This window comes from Zalophus californianus, chromosome 6 (assembly GCF_009762305.2).
Source record: "Zalophus californianus isolate mZalCal1 chromosome 6, mZalCal1.pri.v2, whole genome shotgun sequence".
Taxonomy (NCBI): Eukaryota; Metazoa; Chordata; class Mammalia; order Carnivora; family Otariidae; genus Zalophus; species Zalophus californianus.
The window spans coordinates 61,321,739-61,340,728 of record NC_045600.1 but is presented as its reverse complement, the minus strand read 5'-3'; the positions used below and the strand labels follow the sequence as shown (position 1 = coordinate 61,340,728).

The window sequence follows — 18,990 nt, the reverse complement described above, 5'->3', positions numbered from 1 at the left end:
TTGTACAACTTTTCTATATAAATGTACTTCAGCAACACATTTATAAAAAAATGGGATCTTAATGATTCTGGAATAGACCATATACTGTTTAAGGTAATTCTTTTTTATGACATCATTGCAATTCCATTGTATACTTGTATATGATCATATTTCTTTGTACATTTATAAATTTTAATTGTTTTTTAGCATATTTAAAAATATCTGGTAATGCTAATCTCTTTTTTACCAACGTTCTCTTGCCTAGTCTCACCTGCTTATTTTCCTAGATTAAATTTTAAAATTCCTTATTAAGTTCCAAAATCTCCTTAAATTTTGGTTAGAACTACATTGAAACCAATTAACTCAGTGGAGAACTGACACCTTTACTATATTTGTATTGTTCAGTTTGAGAACTTTCTATGTCATTTTTGCTTTAAAAATTTATGTCCTTAACTATAGTAATTTTCTTCATTTAAATCTCACACATTTTCCTATTAAATGCCTTCCTATCTGATTATTATCGTTAATTTAGGGGGAAAACTTATTTTAACATACGTCTTTTCATTTGACAGCATTGATCTGTATAAAAAGTTGCCACTTCTGGGGCGCCTGGGTGGCTCAGTCGTTAAGCATCTGCCTTTGGCTCAGGTCATGATCCCAGGGTCCTGGGATCGAGCCCCGCATTGGGCTCCTTGCTCCGCAGGAAGCCTGCTTCTCCCTCTCCCACTCCCCCTGCTTGTGTTCCCTCTCGCTGTGTCTCTCTCTGTCAAATAAATAAATAAAATCTTAAAAAAAAAGTTGCCACTTCTGAAAACAGTGCAGATTAAAATGCGATTTCACTTCTTGATTTTCAAGTTGAAAAGATTTTTGAGGATTGTGAAAATGTGGTTATATTAGGAATGAAATTAAACTTTTATGGAAGACATTTTCCTTTTAGAAACCAAAAGCTTACCCATTAAATGTAATAACATTCATATTGTAGGAGTCCCAGAAGAAGAGAGAGAAAAGGGGGGCAGAAAATTTATTTGAGGAAATAATAGCTGAAAACTTTCCTAATCTGGGGAAGGAAACAGACATCCAAATCTTGGAGGCCCAGGGAACTCCCATCAAAATCAACAAAAAAGAAACCAAAAGCCTAAATTATCAGATCATTTCAAGCTGTAGGAGTATGTTATAACAATTCAAAGAAACAACATTATGAACTCTTTATTTTGACTGTATTTTTAATACTAAGAAATTAGAAATACTTCAAATGACCAACAGTAGGGCATTTCTTTAATAAATGATAGTATAACCATATGATGGAATGTTATACAGCCTAAAAGTCATGTTTTACAAGAGTATTTAATGGTTTTATAAAATGCTTACAAAAGGGTGTTAAATGGGAAAGCATGTGTGAAACATTCATTTAGTAAAGAAAATATAAAAAGTATTTGAGGGAAATAAAACTCATTCAAGATAAGACATGCAGCGGAATCACATAAAATTTTGTAATTGGAAAACTGGATATTGCTTTATGCTGCTCTGAAAGTGGTTTGCTATCTTTATTTTTAATTTTTATCATTTTGTTTGCTGTTTTTAATATTTATTAGATTTTTTCTTCTAAATTGAAATTGTGATCATTATGACTTTTTCTGAATAAAGGTACACTAACAATTGCAAATTAGTATTTGAAAGTTTTGTTCTGCAGTTGTTATTAAATCATTTGTTCCTTGTTAAATAGCTATACAGAAATGGATCCTGTTATCATTGCCTCTGAAGGAGTGGAGAAATTCAAAAATGAAAATTTTGAAATTATTATTGTTGATACAAGTGGCCGCCATAAACAGGAAGACTCTTTGTTTGAAGAAATGCTTCAAGTTGCTAATGCTATAGTAAGTAACTTTCAATTTAATAACATTGTAAGGATTTTGGTTAATTTAATTACAACCCCTGATTGAGTTTAAGATCCATATAAATTATTTTTTGTCTGTATGGTAGATTCCAAGTAATTTATTTCTATTTTCGGTATGTATATCTTGTATGGTAAGGACTTAATCTTCTCTACACTAGATATGAAATTTTCATGAGTAAGTATCAAAAAAATTTTCCTTTCTCAATCATCTTATTGTATATATAAGAAAAAACAAGAAATAAAAATTTAGAATTAACTTTTAATATCTATTGATTTCTTTAAAATGCTTTATTCAGCCTCTGTTACTAGGACGATCTCTTTTTTTTTTTTTAAGATTTTTTTTTTTTATTTATTTGAGAGAGAGAGGAAATGAGAGAGAGAGAGAGAGAGAGAAGGAGCAGGGGGAGGGGCAGAAGGAGAGGGAGAAGCAGACTCCCAGCTGAGCAAGGAGCCTGACTCGGGCCCAGTCCCAGGACCCTGGGAACACGACCTGAGCCGAACGTAGACGCTTAACTGACTGAGCCACCCAGGTGCCCCTCTACTGAATTTTCTTTCTGTAAATTATTTACATTAAATTGGGACATTTAATTTAGACAAATTTTGAAGGATTTTCAAAATGAAGCATTTAAAAATATTAATGATCATTTAGTCTCTTTAAAACTGTGATGGAAATGATTTAGAGAAGAGAAGCAGTTTCTAGATAATCTGTAGAATGTATTTTGCCCATGAGCCCATGTTTTGCCATTGAGGAGTTGGCAGTAATTCTTTAGCTAATGGTTAATGCTACTAAGTTTCTTTTTAGCCATGACATTATTTTGACCTAGTTGAGCAGAACTAAGGGAAAAACCTCAACTGTTTTACTCATTTTGGTTTTAGTGCACAATTTTCAACTTTTTCCCTCTGACTTACTTTTAGTATTCCCTTTGCCTGGAATGTGATTCCTCCAGATCTTTGGATAACTTTTTTCCTCTTTATTCAGGCCTCATCTCAAATGTTATCTCTGGAAAGACCTCATGTGGTCGCCCTATCTAAAGAAGTCTCCCACACCTCAAAACTGATATTCTCTATCCCATTTTAATTGTACATCTGAAATGTTTACTTGCCCATTTATTATCTGTCTCTTCTGACTAGAATATAAGTCTCACAAGGACAAGGATTTTCTTGTTTATCTCCTTGTCTCAGGACCTAAATGGTGCCTAATTCATAGTACTCCCTCAATAAATATTTATTGATTTTATGAATAATTACTTATAATAAATATTTTTCTATAGCTTCTAATGATGAAATTTGCTTAAGAGCAGTAAAAATATGTATCTTTCTTATTTAAATTTTCTAGCAACCCGATAACATTGTTTATGTGATGGATGCCTCCATTGGGCAGGCTTGTGAAGCCCAGGCAAAGGCTTTTAAGGATAAAGTAGATGTAGCCTCTGTCATAGTGACAAAACTTGATGGCCACGCAAAAGGAGGTGGTGCACTCAGTGCGTAAGTGTCATTGATGCTATTGTCCTACGTCTTGGGCTTATATGATGTGTTTGTGTGTGTGTGTGTGTGTGTGTGTGTGTGTGTCTGTGTATTTATGGCTTTCTTATTGATCATTGAAAATATATTCCAATATATACTCCAATTTAAAAAAAAAGATAAATTCCAGTATTGGACCTAATATGGTCTATAAAAGAAGTTTAAACAGAAACAGAATTTTGGAATCTTTCTGATAATAGTTCTGTTTTAACAAGTGAAAAGAAACTTGGAACTATGTACCTTTGTCTAATTACTTTGAAATCTGCTTTGAAATTTGTTTGCCTTTTTGAGATTATTTCATGTTATCTTTTTCTTTGCAGAGTTGCTGCCACAAAAAGTCCAATTATTTTCATTGGTACAGGGGAACACATAGATGACTTTGAACCTTTCAAAACACAGCCTTTCATCAGCAAGCTTCTTGGTATGTGCAGTGGTGGGGATATAGAAAAATCTCCAAGAAAACAGCAGGGATATTTAAAACAGATTAGGACTTTAATCTCGCCCTCTCATTGACTAGTTCAGGAAAATCATTACCTTTTATGATTATCTTCCTCACCTGTAAAAAATAAGGATGATGGTTTTTCTGCTTCTTGTGGTTAGAGTGGTAGAATGAGCTATTAGATGGAAAGTTCTTTGGAAAAGTTTTAGAGCACAATACAAAAATATGTAGTTGTGGTAATAGCAGGGGGAATGGCAGTAAAACTTTTTGTACCAGGTAATAGAGTTAGAGAGCATGGAATTGGGAATAAAACCCTGGGCTGGAGTCCCTGCTTTGTCACTTAACATCTCGAGTTTCGGTTTTCTCACCTGAAAAGTATAGTAGGAATGGAATATCTTACCTGTGATCCCACAGGAGTATTATCTCTGTGCATGTATTTTGTATAATGTAAAGCAGCATATACTATTGTTAATTTTTCTTTTTTTTTTTGGGGGGGTCTTGTAGGCATGGGCGACATTGAAGGACTGATAGATAAAGTCAATGAGTTGAAGTTGGATGACAATGAAGCACTTATAGAGAAGTTGAAACATGGTATATGAGAAGCAAAACATTTGCTTTCAGATGTCTTCCCATGGTTTCTTTTTGATAAAGTTACTGTTAATTTGTTTGAAATGATAAATCTGTTATTAAAGTTCAATTCGTCAAATGTTTATTTCCTACACGATTTATGCGCAAATCATTTTAAATCTCAGATATGTGAACAGTTGTAGAATTGAGTGTTTTTGTTTTCTTCCTTGTAATCAAATTGCCTTAAGGTTAAAATTGAGGTTTTCATTGGGTTTCTTGAAGTAGAACAGGTTAAATGTAAGTTGGAACACTCTAATCTGTTTACTTATAAATTATGTGTGTGTGTATATATTATATATATAATAAAATATAAAGAAATTTAGAAGAATGAGATTAAGCACACATTTTTTCATACCACATTAAAGATCACTCCTGTAGAGAATATAGATTGTGAATAAGAGCTCAGGTTCTTAAATCTATCATATCTGAATTTATATCTGATCTATTTTTAGCTGTGTAACTTTTTCAGATTAATTAACCTTAATTTCCTTATCTGTAAAAAATAGGTAATACTAAATCTCTTCTTTGTAGAGTTGTGAAGATTAAATCAGCTGATACCTGTATAAAATCAGAAGTTTCAACATATATTATTATTGACCATTTCCAGTTTTGTCCAAGTGATCTTACTGTCAGTTTCCATGGTCACGTACTATCCTGCCTCTTTGCTTTTTCTCACTTATCTTGTCAGTTACCAATGCCTTTATCCCTCTCTTAAATGTTGATGTTCTTCAGGGATCAATGCTAGGCCCCATTTTCTTTGGAGCTTCAGACCGATAGGCTTACTAGACCATTCTTGGATGGTCCATCAATACTTCAAATTCAGCATATTCGTATCTTCCCATCCTAATGTCTCACCCTATTGTTATCATCGATGAATGCTAATTAGTCTTATTGCCAGAGGCAGAAACTTGGGTGTTGTCACGGACTCTTATTTCTTCCTCGCTCTGCCCTTTCCTTTTCCCATCAGTCAGCTTGTCCTAGTAATTCTGCCTCCTAAATATCTTCATTCCATTCCCTTTTCCTCAGCTCCTGCAGTTATGCAAGTTTATCTCTTGCCTAGATTGTTTATTCTAATTTTAACAATCTTCCTGTTTCTTGGACTCTTCCCCTTGGATCTATTTTTTATACTGTAGCCAAATGATCTTTGAAAAATGCAAGTCTGATCCAATTACTGCCTTTCTTAAAATCTTTCAGTGGCTTCCCGTTGCCCTTACAATGTTTTTAAAAGACTCTATCATTGGGGCACCTGGCTGGCTCAGTCGGAGGAGCATTCGACTCTTGATCTCAGAGTTGTGAGTTCAGGGCCCATGTTGGGTGTAGAGATTAAAGTCTTAAAAAAAAAAAATGACTACCATCTGGCCCACGTCTTCCATATCATTTTTGATGCTGTTCTTAACGTTCCATGTGCCAGTCATGCTGAATTTCACTCAGCTTCTCAAAGGTACATTGCTGTCTGTCACCAATGTGCCTTTGCCTGTTAGACAGGTGTCCTCTCTCCTTCCTACTTCCTCCCTCCTCTCCCAGGTGCCCTCTCTCCTTCCTACTTCCACCCTCCTCTCCCCAGCCATACTGGCTAACTCCTACTCATACTTCAGTCTCTCCTACTTCAGGGACATTTTACCTGATCCCTGGACTGAGTTAGAACTCTATGCTTTATGTTTCCACTGCACCCTGTACTTTTTGTATTACTCATCACAGTTATTCGATATCTGTCTTCCCTGCTGAAGGTGTCGGTAAGTTTCATAGCTGTGTTCCTCACCTTTTACGTTTACAGTACCTAGCACAATTTGTGGCACTTAGTAGATCTTTAATAAATATTTGTTGAATGAATGATTCTATCCCTCATTGCCGGGTTCTTTTCCCCACCTTCCTCTACACTGAACAGCCCTACCACTGCTTTCACCACCACACTAAACTGTATCCCTAGTAGGTCTACTTTTTGACTCTTCGGTCTCTCCTTATGTCTGCATTTTGCTTCTGCTCTTAGCATTCTACTCATTTCTGAGGTCACCAAGGGCAAAAGTGTAACCTTTCTTCTTTTCCTTGGTTCCCGGTATGTGTTACCTTTTTTTGTTTTCAAACTCTTCACTTGGGTTCCATGACAGTGGATTTCTTATACTGTCATGGCTTCAGTGGTCACTTCTGTATAATGGCCAAATATGTATTTCAGCCTTAACTTTTTCTACCACTGTTTAATTTTGCATTTCTAGCTACCTGCTCTAACATTTCCTTTAAAATATTGTACTGCCACTTAAGGGGCGCCTGGGTGGCTCAGTTGTTAAGCGTCTGCCTTTGACTCAGGTCATGAGCCCTGCATCTGGCTCCCTGCTTGGCGGGAAGGCTGCTTCTCCCTCTCCCACTCCCCCTGCTCCCCCTCTCTTACTGTGTCACTGTCAAATAAATAAATAAAATCTTAAAAAATAAATAAATAAAATATTGTACTCTGCCACTTAAATTCAGAATGACTAAACCCAAATACCTTTTCCAGTTATATATTTAGGACATAAATAGAAAATACTCTGGGTTATTGTTGTTGTTAATTGAAGTTAACTTACATATGAGGAGATGCTTGGTTCCTAAGGATATAATTCCATCAATTTTGACAAATGCACAATAACCCATATCCATCAGGAAACAACATTCCCATTAACTAGAAAGTTTGCTCATTCTCCTTACCAGTAAGTACATCATATTGTAGAAATCCTGGAGTTATGTCCTCCCCCCTACCTACTTTCTTTGATTCAGCATAAATTTTTGACATTCATCCATCTAGTTGCATGTACCTGTAGCTTGTTCTTTTATTGCTGAGTAGTATTTCATCCATAGTCTATTGTTTTCATGTCCATGGACAGCCAAGTTGTTTAGGAAACGCCAAATAATCTTCTAAAGTGTTTTTGCCATTTTTCATTCTCACCAGCAATATATGAGAGTTCTGCTTACTCCACATCTTCTTTAACTTTCAGTGTTGTCAGGCTTTTTTAGTCATCCTAGTGGGTAGAGTTTGTCTGCCTTGTTTTCAAGTTTTTTGTCTATTTGTTTTTGTCCATCTTCTCTGAGGGAATGTAAGCTTCTCTAGGATAGAATCTGTCTGTGTATCTCTATATTCTCCACCGCATTCATCCTATGATCTTGCCATAGTAACTACTTAGGAATGTTTATTGATTAGATGTTTTGCGAGTGTGCTTCAAGATGAACCCATGACTAAGGAAAAGATTAATTTTACTGAATGGAAATGTACGTTCTCTAATATATCTGAACCATTTATATTGTATTTCAGGTCAGTTTACGTTGCGAGACATGTATGAACAATTTCAAAATATCATGAAAATGGGCCCCTTCAGTCAGATCTTGGTTAGTTATCCTGAAAAGTTTTTTTTCTATCTTCTTCTGTTTTTCATTAAAATTTTTAAGAATAGATGCATTTGCTTTCATTATTTTTGCTGTTTGGGTAAAAAAAAATTTTAAAACCTTTGTGTCAAAATTAAAGCCAGTAGTTAAATGTGAACATTCTGAACAATTTAATCTCAAGCTGTTATTGATTTTATGTTTAAATATATTTGTTTTAGGGGATGATCCCTGGTTTTGGAACAGACTTTATGAGCAAAGGAAATGAACAGGAGTCAATGGCAAGGCTAAAGAAATTAATGACGATAATGGATAGTATGAATGACCAAGGTAAGATGGGAGATTACTTGATCTAGAGGACAATGTTCTGAGTATTTGCAAGTGGATAGTTTCACTGTGTTCTTGTGGACAAGATGGGCAAAAAATTTAGAATGGAAGATTATTGTTAGGTAGATTTGTAGCTGTTTGAAAGCTCTTACTCAAAGGGTTATGACTACTGGATTGATTTCATCATAGAAATGTCTAGTACAGTGTTTCTCCAAACACTCTCCAGTGTTCTCCAAAGAACACTTGTTTTTCATGATGATGATAGAAATCACTTGAGAGTTCTGTAGTCAAATAAATTTGGGGGAATTCTGGGTTAAAAAAACTATTAAGTTTATTTATTGTAAGTTTCCTCAGAACTCTCATATGCTAACATGAATTGGAAATCTGTAAGAGAGATAGTTTTAAGCAATGTTTACAAACTGATTTTGCACTGAAACTCTCAAGGTTTCAGTCTTTTTTTGGTGGGGGGAGAGAGAGTGTGTGTGTGCACAAGTGGGGGAGGGGTAAGCAGAAGAAGAGGGAAAATATACCCTCAATAAAATACTTTCCTGTATCTCCAGTCTCTTCTTACCTACTGACTTTTTTTCCCCATCAGCATATAAACGCTCTTAATTTCACATTTTCTGTGCTGTACTTCTCCCTCATGCTTTTTTACTCTCTTTTTCTCTTTTCAGTCAAACTTCTTGAAAGAACAGTTTGTATTTTTCTCAAACTACTGAAATCTGACTTCTGTCCCCACCACTACGTGGAAATAGATCATACAAAGATTTCCAGTAATGTACTGGGCTGTTCTAGTGGATTTTTTTCAGTCTTTTTCTTTACCTTTACAACATTGGCTGTTGTTAATCACCTTTTTTCTTGGCTTCTGTTATACCATCTCCCCAATTTTACCCTTGTCTTTCTTGTTAACTCAGTCACTTTTTCACCCTGCCCCTAAAGTGACTATATACTACAGGTTCTGTCCTCAGCCAATGTTTCCTCTCATTCTGCTCATTTTCTTTGAGTAATTCATCCACTTCTGTGCTTTCTCTACTGCTTGACCGATTATTTTTTGTAATCTCTACCTCTTTCCTGAGCTCTAGGCTTTCATAGTAACCCAAATAAGATTGTGTCTTTCTCATCTCTGTATCTTCAACACCACAAAAAGTTTTGTATGTGGAATTAATAATTGCAGCCATATCTAGCGTATTTACTCTGTCCTGAGTACTTTATATATATTAACCCATCTAATCATCATGGTAACTCTCAAGGGACAGTTCTGGGGTTAAAATCCATTATTATCTGGCTTTTGCAGATTAGGAAACCGAGATACAGGAAAGTTGAGTAATTTGCCCAAGGATGCTAGCTACAGAATGGAGAGACTGGGCGTCAAACTCAGGCTTTCTGGCTCAAGAGCTGGACCACCTCTTTTCTAGATGCTCACTAAATGGTGGGCAGACATCTCTATTTACAGGTTTGAAAGTTTTCTGAGTCACGGATCCAAAATGTAGTTTTCTCCCTTGATGAGTGACACTTCCATCTATCTGATAGATAATCTATCTACTCAGTCACCCAAGCTAGAAACTGGGGTCAACCTAGATTTATATCCTTGCTGATTTTCTGTCTAGTGGTTCTTTTGATTATGGAGATGAAGGTATTGAAAGTGCCTAACTTTTCTCCTCTTAGTTCTGTAAGTTTTATGTCAGGTAAGCTCTTTTGTTGGGTACAGTACGCATTTAGGATTGTTAGGTCTTCTTGGTGAATTGACCTTTTTGTCATTATGTATGTAATGTCCTCCTTTGTCCCTGGTCTGTTTTGTCTAATATTAATGTAGCTTTCTTTTAATCCGTTGTTTGCATTGTTTATCTTTTTCTATCTTTTTACTTTTAACCTGCCTATATCATTATATTCAAAGTGAGTTTTATGTCAACAGCATGTAATTGGGTTATTTTTTTTTCTCTTAACACATTCTCATATACTCTCTTTTAGCGGATATATTATTGATATATTAGGATTTAGTTCTGCCATTTTATTTTTTGTTCTATTTGTTCCCTGCGATTTTTGTTCTGATTTTTTTCAACTTTCCTGTGAGCTACTTGAATGTTATTTAGTATTCTATAATTATTATAGATTAATTATTATTTATAGGTTATTTAGTACCTATAATTTTTCTGAGTGTATTTTAAAAAATAATTTTCTTAATGGTTGCTTTAGGTATTACAATATGCATACATATTGAACTGTGTGGTATTACAATATGCATATACATTTAAACTTATCGCAGTTTATTTCAATTAGTTTTTTACCACTTCTAGTGGAATATAGGAACCTTAACATTACCTTAGGTTTAGTGAGTTCCACTTCCTAAGTAATTCTCATATCTTCCCTCTTCCCTTTGTCTCTGAGTCCCCTACATTAGTTCATACACTCATTATTTCTTACCTAGATTGTTATATAGTAGCTTCCTAACATTTCCCTTTCAGTTTTTTCACTTCTCTTTCTAATTTGTCTTCCTTACTGCCACAAGAATGGTCTTTCTAAACATAAAAAATTCTGGGATCAGGGGTGCCTGGGTAGCTCACTTGGTTGAGCATCTGACTCTTGGTTTTGGCTCAGATCATGATCTCGGGGTCATGAGATCGAGCCCCATGTCTGGCTCTCTGCTGGGTGTGTAGCCTGCTTGAGATTCCCTCTCTCCCTCTTTCCCTCTGCCCCTCCTCCTGCCCGGGAGCTCGTGTGTGCTCTGTCTCTCTCTCAAATAAATAAATAAATAAATAAATAAAATCTTTAAAAAAAATTCTGGGGTCAGACTCTTTCAATCGTTCTTTATTGTTGTCATAATGAATTTCAAACTCCTAAGCCTGGCATACAAATTCTGTTATAATCTTGTCCTTACCTACTTTTGCAACTTCTTAAAATCTCAGCTTTTATCAAGCTTGTTTTCTTCTACACAAAACTGTTTTTATTCTATTTTTTTAAATATTTTATTTATTTGACAGAGAGAGACACAGTGAGAGAGGGAACACAAGCAGGGGGAGTGGGAGAAGGAGAAGCAGGCTTCCCGCTCAGCAGGGAGCTCGATGTGGGATTCGATCCCAGGATCCTGAGACCATGACCTGAGCTGAAGGCAGACGCTTAATGACTGAGCCACCCAGGCGCCCAAAACTGTTTTTATTCCAAACATCCATGTTCTGCTTTGTAGAATGTCCCTTGCTTCTTTCTCTTGTTTACTTAACTCATATTTGTCCTTTAGGACTACTCAGTTAAAGAACAACCATCAGTATGGAGCCTTTCCTGACTTCTTTGTTCTTTAAATTATGTCCCCTTCTGGCATTTGTTTAATTCTGTCATACTGCTTACCGTGATGTGCTGTTATTAGCCTGTCTTCTTTCACTTCACTCCACTTTAGGTCTTAGAATACATATTTCCTAAATATTTTATGGTGAAGATGTGGCTTAAAAGCTGCATTTATGAAATGGATTTAGGTTTTAATGACTGTAAGTTTATTATGAGATAATGTGCTCCTTATTTACATTGTATTGGATTTCAGTTCACTTCTGGATGATATGCTTAGAAGGCGTAGACAAATTAGAAAATATTAGGAAATCAGGATAATAAATGGAGTTCTAGAAGCACCTGGGTGGCTTAGTCAGTTAAGCATCTGCCTTCGGCTCAGGTCATGATCCTAGGGTCCTGGGATCGAACCCCGCGTTGGACTCCCTGCTCGATGAGGAGCCTGCTTCTCCCTCTCCCTCTGCTGCTCCCCCTTGCTTGTGCTCTCTCTCTCTCTCTCTCTGTCTCTCTCTGTCAAATAAATAAAAATAAAATCTCTAAAAAAAAATAAATGGAGTTCTAAACCATGTTATAAGAGGAACAGTCAAAAGATTTGGATATTTGTAACCTAGAGGAGATTCACCAGAGACTTGGTAGCTCTCAAATATTTGAAAGCCTTATTCTTTGTGCCTGACAAGGAGACAAATATGCAAATAGGAAGAGGTGCCAGGAAAATTTATTTTATTTTAACATGTGAAAAGATCTTCCATAATTTCAGGTATGATAGAAGAGCATAGATTACTATATTTTAGATATTAGATAGTGGGTCATCTGGGAATATTAAGACAGGCTAGATGACCATTTATTGGGGGGTGTTATAGAGAGAATACAGTTGTAATAGAAATTAAAAAAAAATTTTTTTTATTTTTATGTTAATCACCATACATTACATCATTAGTTTTTGATGTAGTGTTCCATGATTCATTGTTTGTGCATAACACCCAGTGTTCCATGCAGAACGTGCCCTCTTTAATACCCATCACCAGGCTAACCCATCCCCACCCTCCTCCCCTCTAGCACCCTCAGTTTGTTTTTCAGAGTCCATCATCTCTCATGGTTCGTCGTAATAGAAATTTTGACTAAAGTCCATTGCATTCCTGAGATTGTATGCAGCGAAAGCCAGAAGAAATGCACCTCATATTCTAAGAGTTATAAAGACACTGGAGGAAATTAACTCACTCTTTTTGTCACAGAAAGGATTAAAATACTAGTAGTAATTATATGGAAAATATTACCATTATTCCGTTGATGATAGATAGAACCTACCTACTTCTGTTGCTTAGATGCCTAAATTTATGATTTAAATGTTAATAGTTATTTAGAGCTAAAGTGAGCACTTTTCTTTTTTGAAATATACCTTATACTTTTAGTATATGCTCTGAGGAGCAGTTGGATATGAGATATGGAAAAGGTGGACATGGGTTTTAAAGGTTTTCAGAATGTTCTATTTTACTTAAACTATGGGGTGAGTACATGTGTATTTTTTTATTGTTTTTATAGCTTACAAATATTATAGATGTTCTTTTGAATATATTTCATGTTTAATGTTTAAAAATCAGATGCAAACATGGCAGGTGATAACATTTGTTAAATCAGGTGGTGGTTTCACCATTTTATTTGTGTGTGTGTATGGTATTTGTACATAACTGTTTTGATAATGTTAGTTGTATGTAAATGAAAGTAATTAATCCTTGTCTACAGAACTTGACAGTACTGATGGTGCCAAGGTTTTTAGTAAGCAACCTGGAAGAATCCAAAGAGTAGCGAGAGGATCAGGTGTGTCAACAAGAGATGTTCAAGAACTTTTGACACAATATACCAAATTTGCACAAATGGTAAAAAAGATGGGAGGTATCAAAGGACTTTTCAAAGGTAAGAAAAGTAACAGACTCCTCATTAGTTAACATAGTGAAAGTAAAGAAAGAAGTTGAAAAACTGAAATTAAAGCCAGGGAATACTGCCAGTATTGGGAAACTTATTGCTGAATTTCATGTTCTGTTGTAAGTACTTCTTGAATGTGATCTGTGATTTCTCTGTTTTCAGATTCAGGGTAATGAACACTAATTAAAAACAAACATAATGACTTTATTTTTATGAAGATGTAATGCATATTAAAGAAAATTTAGAATAAGAAAGTATATGGAAAAAACTTAAAACACCCATTACCATTTCTCCCCAGAGAATCCTATGGGTCCTACTGCAAATAGGACTATAACTAGTGCTTTCTTCTGAAACATCATGACTATTTTTCTATGTTGCCAAATATTCTTCAAAATACAGCTTTTAAGCACTGAATACTCTTCCAGTTATGCTTGCATCTTTGTTTTGTGCAATGGATATTTAGGCTGATTCATCTGCTTCTGTATCAGTATCAGTTCTTACATCAGTTCCTGTGCAGTCTTCTGGGAAGCCAGGGATTTTGTCTGCTTTGATCAGATACATAGTACTCGCTGAATAAATTTTGTAATAATTTAAGATTTCTGGGGCGCCTGGGTGGCTCAGTCGTTAAGCATCTGCCTTTGGCTCAGGTCATGATCCCAGGGTCCTGGGATTGAGCCCCACTCATTGGGCTCTCTGCTTGGCAGGAAGCCTGCTTCTCCCTCTCCCACTCACCCTGCTTGTGTTCCTGCTCTCGCTCCATCTCTCTCTCTCTGTCAAATAAATAAATAAAATCTAAAAATAAATAAATAAATAAAAAATAAAAGATTTCCAATTTAATTATCAAATGTTTCTTTCAGTAGGTGTTTTTTAGATTACTACTCAAGTTTAACATCTCTTCATACATTTTTAGTTTGGATTTCCTTTGTGAGTCACCCCTTAGGTTCCTTGTTTATTTGTCTCATTTTCTACCCCTTTTGCTTTGTAGTAACACTTTAAAATCCTTGGTTTATGTGTGCAAATATTTTACCCAGTTTTCATTTGCCTTTTATTTTTAGTTGTATTTTTTAGTGAATGGAAGCTTTCATTTTTAATGTAGCCACGCCTAATTATCATTTTCTTGATTTCTATTATGCTCAGAAAAGCCTTCCCCATGCTGATTCCACAGTACCCACCTACATTTTCTACTTGTTTTGGTTTTATTTTTTAGGTTTTTAACTTTTTATCCCATCCGAAACTTATTTTGCTGTGTATTGTGTAAGGTAAAAAGATAAGTTTACTTTTCACAGTTGTCTTAACCCTCTCTTAAATTTTTTTCTGTATTATACACACTGTTAAAGTGAATTTATTATTTCAAAATACACTGATTAGATAATCTCCAAAGATGAAGCAATACTACTGAATAGCTTTCTAAAAAGGATAAGTATTGATATAATTTTTATCCCTTTTGTCTTTGACATTTTTCGTATTTTCTTTGCTTGTTATATGCTATTTTCTTTTTCTTAAGATTTTATTATTTATTTATTTCTTTATTTGTGAGAACGCGGGAGCATGCGAGCATGTGAGTGGGGGGAGGAGCAGAGGGAAAGAGACAATCTCAAGTGACTGCCTGATGTGGGGCTCAATCTCATGACCCTGAAATCGACCTGAGCTGAAATCAAGAGTCTGTGGCTTAACCAGTTGAGCCACCCAGGCGACCCTATGCTATTTTCTTTTTTGTGACAGGGAGAAAAGTTAGACAAACATGTTTAAGATTGCTTATAATTTTTCACATCACATGCTATTTCAGATAGTGATTATTAAACACATGTCAGTTTAACATCTTTCCCGAATAACCCTATTTTTTTTTGTAATTTATTTATTTATTTTAGAGAGAGAAAGAGAGGGGCACCTGGGTGGCTCATTTGGTTAAGTGTCTGCCTTTGGCTCAGGTCCTGGTCCCAGGACCCTGGGATCAAGCCCCACATCCGCTCCCTGCTCAGCAGGGAGTCTGCTTCTCCTTCTCCACCCACCTCTCCCCCTGCTCATGCTTTCTCTCTCTCTCCCTCTCTCTTGCTCTCTCTCAAATAAATAAAATATTTAAAAAAGAGAGAGAGAAAGAGAGCACAAGTGGGAGGGGCAGAGGGAAAGGAAGAGAGAATCTCAAGCCGACTCGACGCTGAGCTGAGCGGGGGCGGGGCGGGGGGGAACCCAACATGGGGCTCAGTCTCATGGCCTTGAGATCATGACCTGAGCTGAAACCAAGTTGGATGCATAACCAGTTGTGCCACCCTGGCGCCACTTTTTTAAGGCCTTTTTTTTTTTTTTTTAAGATTTATTTATTTATTTTAGAGAGAGCTGACTATTCTTGATAGAACTACTGTAGATCCATTTATCTAAGCATTGATTGATTGCTCAATAAAGGTACAATCAAGATGAAATGGGCAGTGGATGTGGCACACATTCTTGTCACACCAAACTCAATATTTTTTAGGAGTTTTAAGTCCTCAGAAACAATACTTGTGACACTTTACCAACAGACAGAATTCACATCTTACACAGATGTATTTATCATGAAAAATTTTTCACAGATTTTATCCTATGTTTCTAAAAACATATCTTTTATTCATATTTCTTAATGCATATTTTTTATTCAGATTAGCCAGCTTTGAAGTTCATTTTCATAATGCTTTTGAGAAGTACCAGAATTAATGTTCCTTTGAAATAATTTTGCCTGAAGCAACTCTACTTACTTATTGTTGTTGCATTGATGATCTGTTCTGCTTCCACAGCAGCTTTTCTCTAAAGGATGCTCTTATCTGGTCTGCCTCAGAATGCATCACTTTTATTGGCTTCCTTTTTTACTGTGGAGTTTCAGTTAAGTGTGTGGAAATTCATTGGTAAATGGAATTGCATTATTTGTCTTTCCATTCTCTGAAGCTTTTCATTATTTTTAACAGCTTCTTAGATATATGCAAATCTTCATGTTCTCTCAGTCTTATTCTTTCATATTAATTTACCAGCAGCCCAGGCTCTTTCCCTATGAACCCTTATCTATAAAGTCAGGTTTTTGTTCAGCATTTTCCTGTATGACTTTTAAAACAATTGTTGTTACAGCTTACTATTAATAATCACTGGTTACAGTTTTGTATTAACAAAAATCATAGCCCTTAAAAAAATCCCTTAAATGCCCCTTAATATAGAATTTCACTTTCTCAAAAATATGTATGTAATTGAGATAACGATTAGAAGGGAATATGTACAAATAGAAATAATGTGTTAGGGTGGTAAGGTTATGGGTGATTTTTAAAAATTTTACTCAATTCATTAAACTTTCTATGATACCCTGATTATATTGCATTCTACATTGACTCAAAACCTTTTTTTTTTTCAGGTGGTGACATGTCTAAGAATGTGAGTCAGTCGCAGATGGCAAAACTGAATCAACAAATGGCCAAAATGATGGATCCAAGAGTTCTTCATCACATGGGTAAATACAAAGTTGTTGCCAGTTTATAATACACAGTTTAATTTATAAAGGTTGAGTTTTAATAAGCCTTCTGTTGTGGGGCGCCTGGGTGGCTCAGTCATTGGGCGTCTGCCTTCGGCTCGGGTCATGGTCCCAGGGTCCTGGGATCGAGCCCCACATCGGGCTCCCTGCTCAGTGGGAGGCCTGCTTCTCCCTCTCCCACTCCCCCTGCTTGTGTTCCCTCTCTCACTGTGTCTCTCTCTGTCAAGTGACTGGATAAAATCTTAAAAAAAAAAAGTAAGCCTTCTGTTGTAATATTATGAACATCTGTTCAAAAGATGTATGATTTGAGGGAAATGGCCGTCTGAATTCTGTTGAATGGTTGTAATAGTGCTATATAATTGAGATTTTATTCCCTTTTCTGCTGCCATCTGTATAATTTTTGAACAAGATACTTCATCTTCTGTTAATGTTTGTTCCAGTGATCTTTTGCCCTAGTTTGGAATCTGTGTATTTTCAATGATGAGACTTGAAATTATATAAGGATTTTGAAACCCAGTTATACTTTTGCTATGTGACCTATGAAGAGTTCCTTAAATTATCTGAAAATCACAGATAATATCTCATCAGGATATTGTGACAATTAAGTGAGCTAATATATATGAAAGCATTTATCAGCTCTGGGCATATAGATGTTTAATAAATGGTGAATTCTTTTCTTCCCGTAAGTCCTATGAAACAACTCCTCCACTCCCCAGAATTGGTTACTATTTACAACAAGACTCTCTTGGACTTACCAGAAAAAATTCTTTTGTTTAGATTTATTGACTCCCTGCTGTGTGACAGGTACTATTCTAAGATCTTTTCATATATTACCTTATTTATTCCTTCTAACTTGATGAGGTAGGTTATTTTTTTTCTGTTTTATACAGGATACTGGTGATAATACAGTGTTTTAATTGGTATGTTCTTTAAGGCTGATGACCAAATTGTAGTCAGATCCCAGTAAATTTTTCAGAAGTTAAAGTATTTATTTGGCAAGAGTAATATATGTTTCAAGTTCCACTTAATAATGATCTGATTTTACTTTATTTTTACTCTAGGTGGAATGGCAGGACTTCAGTCAATGATGAGGCAGTTTCAACAGGGTGCTGCTGGCAATATGAAAGGCATGATGGGATTCAATAATATGTAAAGAAGATGCCTTAATATAAACTGACTCTGTTGATTACATTATTTGCTGAGACCTCAGAGTTTCCCTCCTTTTTGCAAACAGGAAAAAAAAAGAAGTATTTTTCTTGCCTGTCTTGCCATTTTTCTTCCTCTTCTCTTTTCCCCCCCTCTCCTTTTCTTCTTTTTTCCTTTCTACTTCCCTCTCTCCCTTTGATACAAGGGAGGAATATATAGTTTTTGTGGAAATCATTTTATTTTTGCCTCAGATTTTCTTCTGTTAGTTTTCACCATCATAATACTTCTTAAGTTAAACAAATCATGATGTAAAATTTAGTACTTAAAAGTTTTTAATTGTCTCAAAGGCCAAGCATTACATTTGTAAACAGTCCTGGTCAGTAGTTACATGATGTCTCAATAAAAGTGCTGTAAAATAAACTTGAAACTCATTATAAATTAAGGGGTTGTTAACTTCCTTTATGATTTAAATCTATCAGTGGATCACATTAAAAGGCAGACAGAAAAACCAATGGCTCTATGTCACTTAAAACTAGTCCTATAGGGCGCCTGGATGGCTCAGTTGGTTAAGCATCTGACTGTTGATCTCAGGTCTTGATCCTCAGGATCATGAGTTCAAGCCCCATGTTGGGCTCCATGCTGGGCGTGGAGCCTACTTGAAAACAGAACAAAACTAGCCCTACAAGTATACCTTTAAGCAGAAATGTGGTAGAATAACTTAACCATTAGTATTAGGAATTTTTGTTTAACTTAGAATAATTACGGTAATTTTGCCATAGAAAATCTCTTGCCTGCCATTTAAATGGAAATTGCGAATTTAGTTAGTTTATAATATGATGTTTTGTATATAGCTTCCATTTTTTTTTACCTCATATATTTGAAGCCTTAATGGCAATATTTGGTTTTTTTTGAAAAGCCAATTTTGTTGTTTCTCAAAACCTGCTTGACGGAACTGATGTACTTTGGTGATAGTTAACATATAGACCTTCCTAATGAGAAAATAATTGCGTATATTAGGCTGTCATGATTACA

General features: G+C 35.5%; 1 protein-coding gene across 2 annotated transcripts in view; it reads left to right on the top strand.

Moving 5' to 3' along the window:
- SRP54 (signal recognition particle 54) overlaps positions 1 to 18,381 on the top strand; it is a 40,647-nt gene extending 22,266 nt beyond the window's left edge. For both annotated transcript variants that reach the window (XM_027570784.1, XM_027570785.1), the window contains exons 8-16: positions 1,703 to 1,853; positions 3,210 to 3,358; positions 3,715 to 3,815; positions 4,338 to 4,424; positions 7,738 to 7,811; positions 8,027 to 8,135; positions 13,146 to 13,316; positions 16,696 to 16,791; positions 17,874 to 18,381. In XM_027570784.1, coding sequence (XP_027426585.1) covers positions 1,703 to 1,853; positions 3,210 to 3,358; positions 3,715 to 3,815; positions 4,338 to 4,424; positions 7,738 to 7,811; positions 8,027 to 8,135; positions 13,146 to 13,316; positions 16,696 to 16,791; positions 17,874 to 17,965 — 1,030 coding nt within the window. In that variant the 3' untranslated portion in view covers positions 17,966 to 18,381. The remainder of the gene's footprint in view (positions 1 to 1,702; positions 1,854 to 3,209; positions 3,359 to 3,714; positions 3,816 to 4,337; positions 4,425 to 7,737; positions 7,812 to 8,026; positions 8,136 to 13,145; positions 13,317 to 16,695; positions 16,792 to 17,873) is intronic.
- Positions 18,382 to 18,990: the final 609 nt, after the last annotated feature.